Raw genomic sequence first — 15,039 nt, 5'->3', positions numbered from 1 at the left:
CTGGTCCAGCCACTACCGCTGATAATCATGCATCCTAGGAGCCAGCATTCCACTCCCAGGTATGAACCCGAGAGAGAAGTCACAGAGCCACTCAAAGACACACACTAGAAAGTTCATAGCAGGTTTACTTCTAACAGCTCTCATCTCAAAAGAACCCGGATGCCTAACAGTGGAGTAGCCACAGCACAGAATAGTACACAGCACTGAAAAGGAGTGGGCCAGCCACACACCAGCACCACAGGTGAATCTCACAGATGCACAATGGGTGCATGATGCCAGGCCCAGAGAGCACAGGCTGAATGACTTAGGGGGCGAGGCAAGGGGCCAGGGGCCTTAAATTCATTAGGTGACTCTTACGGTTCCAACACGGCCCTCAGTGGGCTCCTTCTTGGGATTTGGTTAGTGGCACGTGCTGGGGTGTCTGTCTGTCTCAGGCAGAGCTGGTGGGGGGGGGGTCTTCCCTGCAATGGTGGCGGGTATCTTATGCCTTTCCAGTATCCCCAGGTCTCTGTGAGGAGCACAGTTCCTTAGCAGCTGTGACATTACAAGTCCCTGTGTTGGAATTTTTGCCCCAGGGGTGGGTGTGTGGGTCTCTACTGTTTCAATACGTATCTTTCAGCCTCTGGTCTTGGGTTTGAGTGGCTATGTCCCTGTCTTACTCAGAGCACCAAAGTCCTCTCCCTGGCTCAGTCCTGCACCCGCCTGGCCCCTCCTTCCCTCTCTGGGCTCGTCCCTGCGCCCTCCCCCTGCCTTCCCAGCCCCCACTCACCACCTCCTTGCTGTTTCTCACACACACACAAGTTGCTGCTTCCGGGTTTCGCACCTGTTGCTCCCTCTTCTTGGGACACTCTTCCCCCGACGGCCACCCCCTCTCCTCCTTCAGGTCTCACTCCGAGGCCACCCTCCCTGACCCATGACTCTATTCAAGATGACACCATCCACTGTGACCCCCAGCCACGTCACAGATGAGAGAACCAGGGCTCAGGAAGGTTCGGTAGTCGCCCAAAGCCCCCTGGCACCAAGTCGGAGGCTCTCGGTTTCTCCCAGGGGTCCTCACTGCTGGTGCCTCTGACCCACCCTTGTGCTGCCACGGTAACCCAGTAGCCTATGAAAAAGGGACTGAGAGAGGAAGTGAGTGGGCCTCCCAGCCGCACCCTCCCTGACCCCTCTTGGCCACCAGCTTATTCTCCCGTAACTCCCATTTCTGTCCATAAAGTGCTTCTCAGAGTCTAACCCGCAGCCGTGCCCTCACACACCCACGTCCTCAGGGTTGGGAGCTGGCTCTTCCGGGGGAGGGAGGCAGAATGTTGGCAGAACTTCCCCAAGAAGGAGTGTGTGAGTGTGTGTGTGCGTAGGCGGGGGGAGAGGGGTGATTCTTAAAGGGCCACAGCACAATTAACCCCCTCCGCAAGGCCCCTAATGATACGTCTAATTAGCAGCCCCCTAATTAGCAACGACTTAGGCATAATTACAAACCCACCAGGATCCAAAGCAAAGACTCGTGCTCTCCTCTCCCTCCCTCCTCGGCAGCTTTCAGGGGAAAGGAGAGCCACCTGGGAGTCAGGAATTCATCCAAAGCATCTGACGCCTCTCGGGTGGAAGGGCTGCGGCCTGGGAAGTCCTCCCTGGTCTAACCACCTGTCCCTCCCACTGCAGTCCCAAAGGGAGACCGGGGTCAGCCCATGGGTGCTCTCCTGCCTGCCCTCCTCGCCCAGGGGACGGGCAAGGCAGCTTGGCTCAATCTGTTTTCCTGTAAAACCTGGCTTTCACAGAGGCCTTAGGGGAGGAGGGGTCAGGGAGAGAAAGCACTGGATAAATATTTGTGAAATAAGCAACGGAGAAGTCTGAGCCCTGTCACTGGGGACGACCAGCCGCCCTCTGCTCGGGGCTCCTGCTTCGGCAAGCGGCCCTCCAGCAGCTCTGCAACCTGATCTGGGTTTAGGATCCAGGGGCCAAAGGATCGGGTTGAGGCCAGGGTGGACGCTGGGAGGGCAGACGGCCGGCACTGCCTCCCGGAGCCATCTCTGCCCACCCTTGTGGGCCAGTGGCCAGCTGGGTCAGCGGTGAGCGCCCCAGTTCTGCCTCTTGGAGCCTCGGAGACCTCACGCAGAGAGTGGGCCTGCCAGCCTGTGGCGGGGGAGGTCCAGTCTGGCATGCCAGATGGGGCTCCCTCCCCGAGTCCCTCGCAGTGTCAGGAGGAGGGTGGTTCCTGACTGTGCTCGCGGCAGGGGTAGGGGGTGCCCACTGTCCCTGGGGGGCATCTGCATGGTGGGGGCGTGGGCTTCGAAACAGACACACTCACTGCTCCACGGTGAGCCAGGTTGCCCCTACCACCTCGCAGTGTCCCAGCCTGGGGACGCACACACGTTCTCGGTGCTCAGTCCTAGGGTACACTGATGGGTAAACTGAGGTCTGGAGAGGGAAAGAGCTTGGCAGAGCCCTGCAGTCGGGGGCTGAGCAGGGGTGGAGACCCCCCGCGTGGGACTCCTAAGCTGGCTGTCTTGTTATCCCATCTGGAGCTGCACGTAGGCACCTGCGGACCCAGCATAGCAGGCTCACACCTCTGCCCTTGTCACTCTCTCCCACCTTCTCTAGGGCCCACTTCCCTCCAGGAAGGAGAGGATACATTGGCCAGCTCAGAGCCAAGGGGTGGTGAAGCTCTGAGATGCAACCCCACTGAGAGACCGGTCTGAGGCTCGCACACCAAGACAGCGATGGAGGCAAGCCTGCAGGAGGGGCTAGCATGGCCCAGCCCGGTCCTAGTGCTGTGCCCGGAGTAGGAAAGGTGCTCAGTGATTGTCAAAAGAATGAATGAGTCAAGGAGTGGACAAATGGCAAAAGAGGTATGGAAGTGAGACTGCAGGGAAGACTGGTCCAGTCTACATAAGAGGACTGGGGAGATGCGACTGACGAAAGGACTGGGGCATGCTCCACCACACAGGGGGCAGGTTAAACTATGAGAAGGACTGGCTTCAGAAAGCCAGGACTGAGGCAGGGGAGAGAAGCTCTGTCCTCAGGGAGGGATGGGGCAGATGCCAACAGGGAGGGTGGGAGAAAGCTCAGCTCAAGAAGGGAGTTTGGGGGATTCCGTGCCTTCTCGGGGAGCCCACTCTGTGGATGGGGTCTTCCTCCAGGTCTCCCCCTGCTGGGGGTGGAGACAAAGGTGTGTAGGAGGAGAGTTAACTGGCTACCAGGGGCAAGAGGAGAGAGAGGCAGAGACCAGATACTGGAGACAGAGACGGAGATGAGAGAGAAGAGGCAGGGGAGACAGAGGAAGACACCCGGGGCTGGAGAGACAGACAGAGACAGAGATGGCGAAAGGGGAAGGCAGAGAGAAACCAAAGACTCAGAGACTGAGCCCTGCAAAGGCACAGAACAGACCCAGGCACACAGAGAGAACAGAGACAGAGAGAAGAGTGAGAGACTGACAGAGACAGGCATACAGGCAAAGGGGCTTGGCGAGGCAGCCCGACTCTGCAGGACAGAGACCCCTAAGAGAGGTGGAGACAGGAAGGCGGGGGCGGAGGTGGAGAACACAAGGGGGGCTGCCCGAGAAGGGGTGGGGTGTTCTCGCCCCCTCCGCGCCCAGGAGACACCCTCTCCCCAGCTCACCGTGCTCCCTGGGGTGCAAGAGGGGCTGAGGGTATTGGCTGCCGGTGGCGTCCCCACTCCATGGAAGGGCCCTGGTATCTGCACCCGGGATATGCAGCCCTCTGCCCCCCATAAACGAGCTCAAGAAAAGGCGGCTCCCGGTTATTCAAGTGCCCCCCTCCCACCTGCCTGGGCTAACACCATCCTTCCCCCACGCTCAGCCTAAGAGGGGCCTCTTACCTGCAGCTTACAGCCTGGAGTAGGTCCCCGGGCACTGGGCTGGCAGTGGTGGGCGACTCCGCCCGACGGGGAAAGAGAGAGAGAGGGACAGAGGGATAAAGAGGCAGAGAGAAGGGGGAAGCAGGAGACTGAGGGGAAGAGCCAGGGAGGAGGGGAGAGGGGATGAAGGGAGGGGAGGAATGGGGAGAGGGACACGGGGGAGGGGGAGTCTGGGAGAGGGAGGCGGGACAGGGGAGCGAGCCGAGCGGAGGAGGCGGAGCCGGCGAGGGGAGGGGCGGAGGCGGGGAGAGGGGGGCGGGCGTGGGAGGCGGAGGCGGCTGGGGAGGGGCCCGGGGAAAGAGCGCGGGCGGGGGAGGCAGCCCAAGCCGCCCACCCACCCTCCGGGTTCAGCACCACGGGCCGGGGACAGCGGCGGAAGGTGGGGTGTGTGTGTTTTGTGTGTGTGTGTGTGTTTTGGGAGGATGTGGGGGTCAACCAGAGGCATCCTGCACCTCCCTCCCCAACATAAGGCACAGTCTCTGATCCATACAAGGGCCAAAGAGGCAAAAACAGCTACAAATAGTTACAGGCTCACAGAACTGGGGGGAGGGCAAGAATGTTTGGCCAGAGTCAGATCCAAATAGACATGCTGTGCCTGCAGACATCAACTCACAAAGCAAGCCAGAAACAACCACAAGGCCACCCATTAATAATAATAACAAGTTACCATTCATTCGGTCCCTTACCATGTGCCAGACATTGTTACAAATTTGTGCACCGACACAACCCTCCTAACCACCGTGTGACATAGGTGCTATTAGCGACATTGTATAAATGGGAAAACCGAGGCACACAGTGGCAAAGCGTGGCTCCAGGCTCTACCCCCTGAACCGCTACACAGCACACTGTCCCTGCTGAGGAGCTGGCAAGGGGGCAGGAGATGTACCGCGAAGGGCCAGGAGGGTGGCCCAGGCTTGGAGACACACACTCACAAGCCCTGAAATGGATACATCATGCATACACGCTTCACAGACCAGCACCATCCCTAACTCAACTTACCCCAAATCCCGCCCCAGGATCCCACTCCCACCCAGCAGGCAGGCAGCAGGAGGGAGGGGCCCCTGCCAGTGCCCACCGCCAGTCCTGGCTGGACACCCTTGGGCCTGCTGCCAGGAGAAGGGAGCAGGTCCAGCTCCCTGCCATTTCCCACGCTCGGGCTCAAGTTCTGGGAGACAGAGATGAAGACGTGTGGACAAGAATCCGTGAGCCCCTACTTCCTAAAAACCCACTGCGGAGAGCTGGCACCTTGGTCTTTACCACTTGGTCAGCACAGGTGGTCAGATGAATGAGGGGACATCCGTAGCAGGAGGTGGACGGGCGGCCGGAATGACTGCGGTTCCTGCCCCTCTCGCCCAGGAAGCAGGAGCTCCCCTCAACTCCTGCCCCGGGGAGGAAGGAGCCCACTCTCCCCACCAGCCTGGATCCCACTCAAGAATTACTCCCCAGCCCTCCTGACCCGGATTCTATTCCTGGTCTGTGATGGGGGAGGGCAAGATTTCTTCTGGCAGCCCTGCCCTCCTCTAGTCCCTGCCATGTAGGCCCCTGATTCCTTCTCCTGCTGCCATGGAATGGGCCACAGAAGGGGGCAGCTGCTACGGCCACGGGCTAGGGAAATCAGCCTGTGCCCGGCTCCCTGGTCCCCCAAGCCCCTCGGCTTTTCAATGAGGTCTAACCTTAGTCCTTTCCAGCATGGAATATCCTGGGTGCTCTCTGCCCGGGTCCCACCTCAGCGCTCCCCATCTGTGATCTAAACTCAATTACTTTCTGCGAGGGGTCTAACCTTGGCCCTTGGCACAGGGTCTAACCACGGTAATTTTTATTAGGGTCTGACCTCAGCATTACTCACTGGGGGTCTAGCCTCAGACCCTCTGCTGCAATTTGACCAGAGCAGTCCTTTCACCCATGTCCTTTCTTTTGAGGCTCAGTTTCCTTATCTTCCCACTGGGACCTAAGCTCAGATGCAGAGCTTTCCACTGGGGTTTACCCTCTGTCCTGATATTCTAGTCTTTTCTGTGCGCTTTAGCATCAGCTTCTCTGCTAGGGCCTAACTCACTGGATTTCCTTCCTCTGAGGTCTACACCACCATCTCTCCTTAGGCCTGCTTCTGGGTCCAACTTTGTATCTTCTCCCCATATCCTCCTCCTTCCACGCTTCTGGGTGGAGGCAGCATCCAACACAGCCTGGCAGGCAGCAGACGCTCATTTAATGCTTGTTGGACAAAAGAATGAAGACGACTGAAAGTCCAGTTCTTTCTTCTGACTTATACATACTTGTTGGTTGACCAGTTCTCGTGGGGAATGGGAAGGGGGTTGGGTGAGACCATCCCATTTTCAACGGGGGACACTGAGGCACAGAAAGGGGCTACAGGGCACACTGGGGCAGAGCCGCAGTAGGAACTCGCAGCTCCATCCCCCTGTGGGATCTGGGGAGACCATCCCCTCCTCAGGATGCTCCCCCACCATAAATGGTGGAGGTGATTACCCCAGTGAACTGCCCCCAGGCCTGGGCGCTCAGGAGGCTGGGGTCTCAGCAGGCCCTGGACCCCCTCAGTCCCCCAGTCTTTGTGGCTGACGTCTCCTCTGCTCCACTAGATGCTGAAGCCGGGTCAGGACCAGCTCTGAGGCCTGGATCAGGCTGTGCTGTGGGGAACGAGAGGAGGAGGGCAGGGCTAAGACAGAGCAGAAGGGGTGCAGGTTAGACCACAAGGCACCGTCTGGAGTTAGACAAAACCAAAGGCCCGGAGCCTGGCCACAGTGTGTGGGGTGGGAATGGGTCTATGTGATGAGGTGAAGGTGAGATCCCGGGGAAAGCTTGTCAGTGAATTTCCCGTAGGAAGAACAAAGCCTAGACCCAAATGTATGGGTCCGAGGTTAGAATCTGGTGGAAGCAACAGGTCAAAATATGATAGAAACTGCAGTATATGGGAGTGAGATTTGGCTACCGGACAGAGACTAAGGTTAGACTCCAGTGATGGAGACAAAGCTGAGCGCCTGGCAGAAGAGGACAGGCTAACACAGCAGAAGAGGAGCAAACCAAGTGAAGAGAGAGAACACGTCACCACACCAGGGCCACAGTCAGACCCTGCCGGAGGGCCTGAGGTTAGACCCTAAGAGAAGGGGCACGGAGGAGATCACAGTAGGATGGCCTGAGAGCCCACAGTGAGGGATGATGCGATGGTCAGGCCACCGTAAAGGCAAGTCCTTTCCCCCACAGTTGGAGCACAGCCGCTTCCGCTGGGGTCTAACTTTGTGCTTCCCGCTGGGGTCTAACCGATACCCTTCCCATTAGGTTCTAACCTCAGACCTCTGCACTGGGTGCAACCTCTATCTTTCTCCTCAGGTCTAACCTAGACCCTTCCACTGGGGAACAGCCCGTAGGAAAAGGCCCGAGCAGAGACCGCAGAGGAGGCAGTAAGGTTAGACTCCAGTACAAAGAACCCAGGTTAGACTACACAGCAAAGGACCCTGGAGTCAGACTGGGGGGAAGGAGAAAGCGAACAGCAGATGAGGAAACAAAGGCACGCACAGGGAAAAGGGCAGAGGTTAGACTCTGTCAGTTGAAGGTTCAACTGCAATGGAGGGTCCCTTGGGCCACCAGAATAGCTGGACATTAGATTGTAACAGGGACAATGGCAGTCAGCCTGCTATGGGAGGGTCAGAGGTCAAAGCACAGCAGAATGCTGGACATCAGACTATAGTAGAAAGTTCAAAGGTTAGACCAAAGGGGGAGGGTGCAAGGTTAGACCACAGTGGGAAGCAGGAAACTGGCTGTGGAGAGGCTGGAGGTTAGACCGCAGGGGAGGGTGGGAAGTGTGACTGGGAAGTCAGAACTCAACGGCAATTTGGAGGCTAGGCCGCAGCCAGAGTGAAGCCAGTTACACAGATAGGAGAGAGTGGCTGCAGTAAGGAGGGCAGAGGTTAGACCACAGCGGAAGGAAAAAGGTTAGATCCCAGGGGGCAATCCGGGCTAGGCCACAGTGAAGAGACAGAGTCAAAGTATGAGGAATGAAGGATGGAAGTTAGGGAGACAGAGGGTGGCCAGGGGGCCGGGGGTGACGGATGCTGCCATTGCAACCCCCTCCCAGCTGTGAGTGCCCCCTGCTGCCCCTCCTCCTGGGAGCTGTCCTTGAAACCTCCCTTTCCCTGGAGCCCCAAGGTGGGCTCAGGCTCCGGAGCTCCCCAGGGCACCGGGCTGAGGGCCCACGGCCCTCGAATCCGCCTTCTCGCATGGCTTCTCCCTCCCCCTTACTTGTCCCTGTGAGAACAAGTCCTCAGGAAAGCAGGTGTGCAGAACCCCCACCTCAGGGTGCAGCCCCGTTACCTGCAGGATGTGCACGCCCTTCAGGGAGACCACAGCGAGCTCCCGCAGCCCGTCCCCAGTCAGGTCCACGTGTGCCAGGGCCAGCAGCGGGCTGGAGAAGCTCCTCTGCCACAACAGGTGGAATCCGCTCTCGGCCTCGGGGCCCCCGGACCGTGGCCTGCAGTACTTGTAGCAGAGCAGCTCCTGCGGGGGGAGCGCCGGGGTCACACGGCGGGAGGGGAGCAGGGGAGGAGATGGCAGGTGGCAGCCCCACCCCTCAGGTCCCACCTGTCCATAGGTGGCCACCAGGACTTCCGGCCGCCCATCCAAATCTACGTCAGTGACCAGGCCACAGAGGACGCTGTCAAACTGGTCACTGCCGGGCAGGAGAAGCTGATCATCAAGGCCCTGGTGCAACAGGTCCCTGCGGGTTCCGAACACGGTGGGGGGCCCGAAGTTAGACCGCAGGCCTGCCACACTTAGTGCCAGACCTGGGCCGGGTGCCCAGACTCCTGCCCTTCGAGGGCCTGCACACGCTGTTCCTCCTGGAGCCTGGGTGCCCTCGTCTCCAATCTGGACATCTCCAGGGCCACCAAGGGGAACTGAAATCGCTTAGGTTGTCAGCCCACTACTCGGCAATCTGACACCGCGCTGTCCCCTGGAGGCGGGATGGTCTTGCTCCCAAATGGAAACCCACTTTATTCCTTCTGGTGACATCTTCTTCCCAGCATGGACACCCGTGCTGCCCCCACAGAGTGGGGAGGGCTTGGTCCTAACTTGGACATATTCACTGCCGACCGGGTGTGCCACTGCTGGCTCGTACTAGCTCACAGGAGGCAACTGGAAAATTCCCCAAAAGTTTTCCAACTGGTTGGCATCATGCTGGTGGCTGAAGATCCACCACGGGGGGAGTATTTACACCACAGGAATCGGCAAATACTACCAATCAGGAAACTCTCGCACACACAGCCAGATGTCAAATGTCTGTGAACACTCTTTGTCCACCTACTCTGGGGGAGTGGACGTCTTGGTTCCCATCCCAGGGCCTCAGCATTTCCCCTATAAATTCTAGACTCAAACACTCACAGGCCCTCCCTGGGGTGGGGATGCCTTTACCTGCCCAGCCCTGAGCAACCTCACCCACAGGGACTTTCTGTTGAGAATGACAGGGTCAGGCCTCCGCACAAAAGGCATGCGGTTGGGCTGCACCCAGGCCCCTCACCGATACACCACTGCCGGCTCCAACATGCTGGCCACGAGCACGCTGTACTCTTCCCGCTGGGGCCTGTCCTTGGCCTCTGGAGGAGGGATATGCATGGGGCGTTAGGTCTGATGGGTCCTCCTCATGCCCCCCTTCAGTGGGAGGAATGCAGGTGACACCTCAGAAGTACCTGAGGGTGTGCTACAGAGCTGGTGTTAGAGGTTAGACCATGAGAGAATGAGTGAGGTCAGACACCAGGAGGAGGAGCCAGGTGTTAAGACAGCAGCGTAAACGGTCTGAGGCTAGACCAGAGAGGGTGTCAGGGAATGAATCACAGTGGGAGGAATATAAGCGAAGAGCAAACCAGAGGGACGGAAGGCAGACTGCAGAGGTCAGGCTGAGGGCAATGCCAGCAGAGAGAACAATGGGGGGAGAGGGGTTAGACCCTGGGTGGCAGGATGGCGTTGAGCCAACGCGGGAAACCTGGGGTTAGATCACAGCAACAGCGAAGAGGCCAGAAAGTGGGATCAGAGGAAGTCACAGTGTGAGGGGTGCTGGTTAGACCACCAGGGGGGAGGCAGCAGTTCAACTCCAGGGTAAAGGTCTGAGATTAGACCAGAGGGTAATTAGCTGGAAGTGAGACGTGAGTGCATGGAGGGGAGGGAAGGGAAGGGCCAGACCGGACACATGGAGGGATGGTGGGGGGCTGGACAGATCTGGGGGGGAAGCCAAGCCTGCAGAGTCGCCCCCCCACTGCTCAGAGCTCACCCTCAGGGGCCGCGAGGCTGAACACAATCACTCGAGAGATGGGGCCATCCTGCAGGACCGTCCACGTTTGCAGAACCTCTGTGTGGAGGGCAAGGACTCAGGGCCTTGTTCCCTGGCCCTCCGTCCCCACCGTCCCAGCCCCAACCATCACCTCGACTCAGCTGGTCTACGTGGGCCACACGGACATAACCACTCTGACAGCCGAGAGCTGAAAGTCGCCGCGAGGTGCCAGGCAGGTTGTGGACATCAAGCCAGAGGACACTGGTGGGTGGGTAGACAGAGGGCCCGGAGGGCCATCACCAGGTCCCAGCCCCACATTCCACCTCCCCAGAATAATCTACCCCTCCCTGTAGCCCTGGGACCCCACTGGGCCTGACTTCTCTGAGGTAAGCACCCGATTTCCCCAAGGTCACCTCCATCCCTGCTGACCTCGAGGCTGTTCCTACCCCCTGATTTCTGAGACCACTTGCCCTGGTCCCCGCTGGCTTCTTTCAGAGGCTCACCTACCTACTGGTCAGGTTTGTGAGCTCTGGGAAGAGGTTTTCCACAGGCTGCTCTTCAAACTGATGCAGCCCCTCATTCTGGGGAAACCAAGACCCAAACCCCATTTGGAGTCAGTGACTAGCCTTGCACACACACCCCCCAGCACAAGCCCACGGTGACTCCTCTGCCCTCCATGCCCCCTCCTGCCTCACCTCCTTATAGAGATGAATGGCTGGGTCATTCCCACTCAAGAGAAACACAGTCTCCAGTTGATCCCCAACCTGGACCCTGAAAGCAGAGAAATCTAGAACCCCGGTGGCAGAACCTGGGCGTGGTAGACTCCACGTGTTTTAAAGCCCTCTTCTCACACAAACCCTTGCCCACAAGAACCCTATGTTCTGGGTTCCAGACATCAGATCCAGGGCTAAAATCTCAGGATGCAGCTTGTATAAACTAGTCCTCAGAGAATCTCAGAATCATGGAACTGTAGAACTTTCCAGTCTCAGGATGGCAGAAACTCAGCATGCTAGAACCTTCTGTTTCTAGAGCCGTCACCTGCTAGAATCTTCATTCTGGATATAGATTCAGGAATGGAACATGGAGCTCTACAGTGGGGTGCACAACCTCAGAATATTAGAACCTCTTTAATCTAGAACCCCACTGTTCTATCAGTTCTGTTGCCCATCTCTAAAATACTGTAACTTTTAGAAATTGCTAGAATTGGTTAATCAGACTCATAAATGGTAGAACATCCAAATCCTAGATTCCAGAACATTAGTCTCTATAACTCTCACTTACTAGATCTGACGTTGGCAAATTATGACCCATAGGCCAAATCCAAACCAGTGCTTGATTTTGTCAGTAAGGTTTTATTGAACACAGTCACACCCAATTTTTTATACAAGGTAAGGCTGCCTTCCTGCTACAATGGCAGACTTAAGCAGTTGTGACATACTGTCTAGCCCTCACAGCCTAATATTTACCATTGTGCCCTTAATAGAAGAAGTTTGCCAACCACTGTATTAGACCATCGGTGTTCTAGAATAATGGAATTCAGAGCTCTAGAATGGAATTTTCATACTTTTGACATTCTAGAACCTCGGTATTTGCAGGGAGTCTATATTCTATTTCCTTGTGATGTTAGAACTTTATCATTACAGAATCTCAGAATTACCAAACTGCAGAACTTTCAAATCTTGGAATCTCAAAAGAGTTTACAACTCTAGAAAACTTTGCCATTTCAGGTTCTGTGTTAGAACCTGAGAATTCTAGATGTCTAGAGCATAGGTGGTCAGTTAATTCAGATTATTTAGTTCAGGGATAACAAAATGGCAGCCCACCTGCCAGTCTGATTAAGGGCCACCTTAGATGCAAGCTGCTCTAAAAAACAAAACTAATCTGATTGTCTACGGGCAGGTTTACTATTGCATTTGCTAGGGCCCCTCCACCCCACTGTATCACACCCGCGGCTTACGTACTCTGCATGGCACAGCTGGAAAGGGGTGAACTGGAGCTCTAGGTTCAGGCAGCTCTCTGTAGGAGGAGCACAGGCAGACGGGCATGGGGTACCTGACCTCCCACCTCCCCTCCCTCCTTCCCTCCAGGCCACACTTACGGGCAATGGAGTCCAGGTTGTACTCAGAGCCAGGCTCATAGTCACAGTAGATGTTAAGGAAGGGGCTGCCCTTGTCCCCTGAATCCTGGAGTAGGAAACTGGCCTCAGGGGAGAGTGGGGGCAGCAAGAGGGATCTGGGTCAGACTCAGGGGGATCCACCATTGTTAAGAGGAGGGGACCTGGGTACCTTGATGAATGTGATCCCCACAACCAGGCCTCGCTTTGGGGGCGACTTGTTGAAGGTGTCAATGGAGACGATCTCGGCATCCACTGGTAGGGGACAATTGAAAGTCTGCATTTCAGGCAGACTGACCCCTGGCCTCTAGGACGCAGTAATCTCTGACCACAGAAATTATCATGACCTCTGGGGCAGAGTGAGTTCTCCTCACCACCATGATATGAGGGATCCTAACCTCTGAGTGTGAGGAATCTTGAACCCTAACCACTTCCAGGCCCCTATTACCACTACCCTCTGACCCAATGCTTCCTATCAGCCTTGACCCCCTTCAATCACGCTGATCCCATTCTCCCACCACGGTGACCTGGCTCAGAATCTGAAAAGCCTTGTCAACACCATGATCCAGGCCCCCAGCCCCGGCCCTATGGCGCCACGCACCGGGAATGTAGTTGAACTGCAGCTCCTTGGCCACGGGCCGAATTTTCTGTCGGAGGTCTTGGTAGCGGAAGCCCAGCACCTTTCCTTTAAGGGTGGCAGCCAGCAGCTCCCCGCGCCCGTCCGCGCCTCCCGCCAGCCCGTAGACATTGCTCTGCGACGAGAAGCGCGTGAAGCTATCCTCACGTAGCGGACAAGGTCCCGCGGCCACGGCCGCTTCGCCCATCATGGCCCTCAACCACTTACCCCTGACAGCCCCCACGGTAGCCCTCCCTCCTCCACCCACCGCTCCTGAAGCGACCGGGACCGCCAGGCGCCCACCCGTCGCGCAGACTGATGACGCAGAGAAACCGCCGTCTCTGCCCTTTACCAAGATGGCTACCAGCCGGGATGCCCTGGCTTCCCACGAGACTTTGCCCCAACGCGCCTGCGCGCTTCTTTCTGCCCCTTCCAGCCAAGGAGAGGGTTGCCACCGAGTGTCAGATTGTTATCTGAAGGTGGGAGGTGGTGGTCCTCACTGTAGGCTGTATGGAAGGTAGAATAAGAATTATCGTTAAGACTCAACATGGGCACACATAGGAGTGCCAGAGCTATCCTGAGCACTTTCCATGTATCTATTTAAAATGCACGAGCAGGCTGAGGTAGGTACCCTATACCTCTTTTATGGTTGAAGGAATTGAGGCACAGAAAGGTAGTTTGTCTAAAACCACACAGCTAGTAAGAAGCAGTCAGTACTGGAACCCAAACAAGATAGCCCCATAATTTATTATTTTAATCACATCACCTTTAAAATGGTGAAATGCATTCTTCTTACCAAGGAAAAAAGATGTAGTTATCTGTCCTGGCAGAAAACTACCTCCTTTATTAAACGCCTACTTGGTGCCAGTCACGTTGGCCCCAGTTATCTCATGGAATCCTCACAACCACAATTACCCCCACATTCAGTTCTCCAGCATTTACTGAGCGCTTACTACGTGCCAGGATATCCTTTACGAATTTATCTCAAACCCTTGCGATAACCCTGCAAAGAGGTTTATTAAGCCAATGTACAGAGCATGAGATTGCAGCTCAGGGAGAGTAAGTCCTTTGAGTGATATGCTAGAAAATGGAGACAGGATGTTAACCAGGTGTTTCTATGAGTGCTTCAAGGATTCCTGTATGTACTTTTTTGTCCCTAGAAGGACATCAGGGGTTTAAGGCAGTGACTGGATCTTCCTTGGTCACAAATCCCTAGCACCTGGGCCACAAGGGCTGACACAAAGCAAGCACTCAATAAATATGTTAAAAGCTCGTAAAACTATGTGCCAGGCTCTCTGCCAAGCACCTAGGGCACTGTTACAGAGCAGAAAGTTCTCCAAGGTAGATTGGATCTGTAGGGTTGTAAAAGGAGTTTGTGTCAATTCAAGATTTCTGGACTTAGTGAGTGAAAGCTCCTAGAGGGTACAGTCTGGCTATGTTGTTGTGAGTGCTATAGTCCCATGGCACACAGTAGGTGCTTAATAGATATGCACTGAGGGGACAGAATGTTAGACCTAGTTCTGTCCCTTCTGAAGAACATTTTCTTCAGGCTTCTACCTCACCTGGTAACCTGTAAACTACATTCACTTAATGTTTGTTGAGTGACTGGATAAGTGAATGAAGTTACAGGGTATTAAGGAAAGAACTCTTCTGTTTAGTGGTTTCCCACCCAGCTACACATTTGAATCACCTTTAGGGTTTTCATGTCAAAACAAAACAAAAAACCCTAAGGGTGGGAACCTCGATCAAGCCACAATTTATCAGGGTGTGAAGCAAGCTTGAGTACTTGTAATGTTTGAAGCACAGCCACTGTTGAGAATCACTAGGTCACTGACTGTAGAAACACATTCTAACACTATTCTTCAGCCTGTTCCTGTAGCAGACATGAGTAATCACTCTCAGGATGCAGAAGTCTTCACTGAGCTCTAGGCAGCCATTATCAATCAATTAGAACTCTGGGAGGCACTGAAGGCGACGAGGAGCTAGGCAGGTCCCTGTGCATTCTGATATGAGGAACCTCTTCTGCAGGTCTTCCAGGCTCCAGACTGGAGCCCCTATCCAAGTGATGCTGGGGTTCTTGTTCACGAAGCCGAATGAGCTCTACAAACACTCAAGGTAGGAGGGCAAGTTATAGGCTTTTATTTAGAGATAAAGTGAAAGGACAGGGCTCCT

General features: G+C 55.8%; 2 protein-coding genes across 3 annotated transcripts in view; both read right to left on the bottom strand.

The window, feature by feature from the left end:
* SLC8A2 (solute carrier family 8 member A2) overlaps positions 1–4,074 on the bottom strand; it is a 28,713-nt gene extending 24,639 nt beyond the window's left edge. For both annotated transcript variants that reach the window (XM_036885633.2, XM_036885634.2), the window contains exon 1: positions 3,832–4,074. The gene's annotated coding sequence lies outside the window, so the exon portion shown is untranslated. The remainder of the gene's footprint in view (positions 1–3,831) is intronic.
* A 442-nt stretch (positions 4,075–4,516) lies between these two features.
* On the bottom strand, positions 4,517–13,127 carry KPTN (kaptin, actin binding protein). The gene is made up of 12 exons (XM_036885467.2): positions 12,853–13,127; positions 12,424–12,506; positions 12,237–12,321; positions 12,100–12,154; positions 10,834–10,909; positions 10,646–10,719; positions 10,290–10,399; positions 10,139–10,216; positions 9,392–9,467; positions 8,458–8,593; positions 8,191–8,373; positions 4,517–6,509 (listed from the first exon to the last, which is right to left on the bottom strand). Exons 1-12 carry the CDS (start codon positions 13,076–13,078, stop codon positions 6,417–6,419), a joined length of 1,275 nt encoding a protein of 424 aa, XP_036741362.2. The 5' UTR covers positions 13,079–13,127; the 3' UTR covers positions 4,517–6,416.
* Positions 13,128–15,039: the final 1,912 nt, after the last annotated feature.

The sequence above is a fragment of the Manis pentadactyla genome, chromosome 15, assembly GCF_030020395.1.
Source record: "Manis pentadactyla isolate mManPen7 chromosome 15, mManPen7.hap1, whole genome shotgun sequence".
In the NCBI taxonomy this organism is placed as follows: Eukaryota; Metazoa; Chordata; class Mammalia; order Pholidota; family Manidae; genus Manis; species Manis pentadactyla.
The sequence above is the reverse complement of the archived record's forward strand: the minus strand, read 5'-3'. Positions and strand labels throughout refer to the sequence as shown.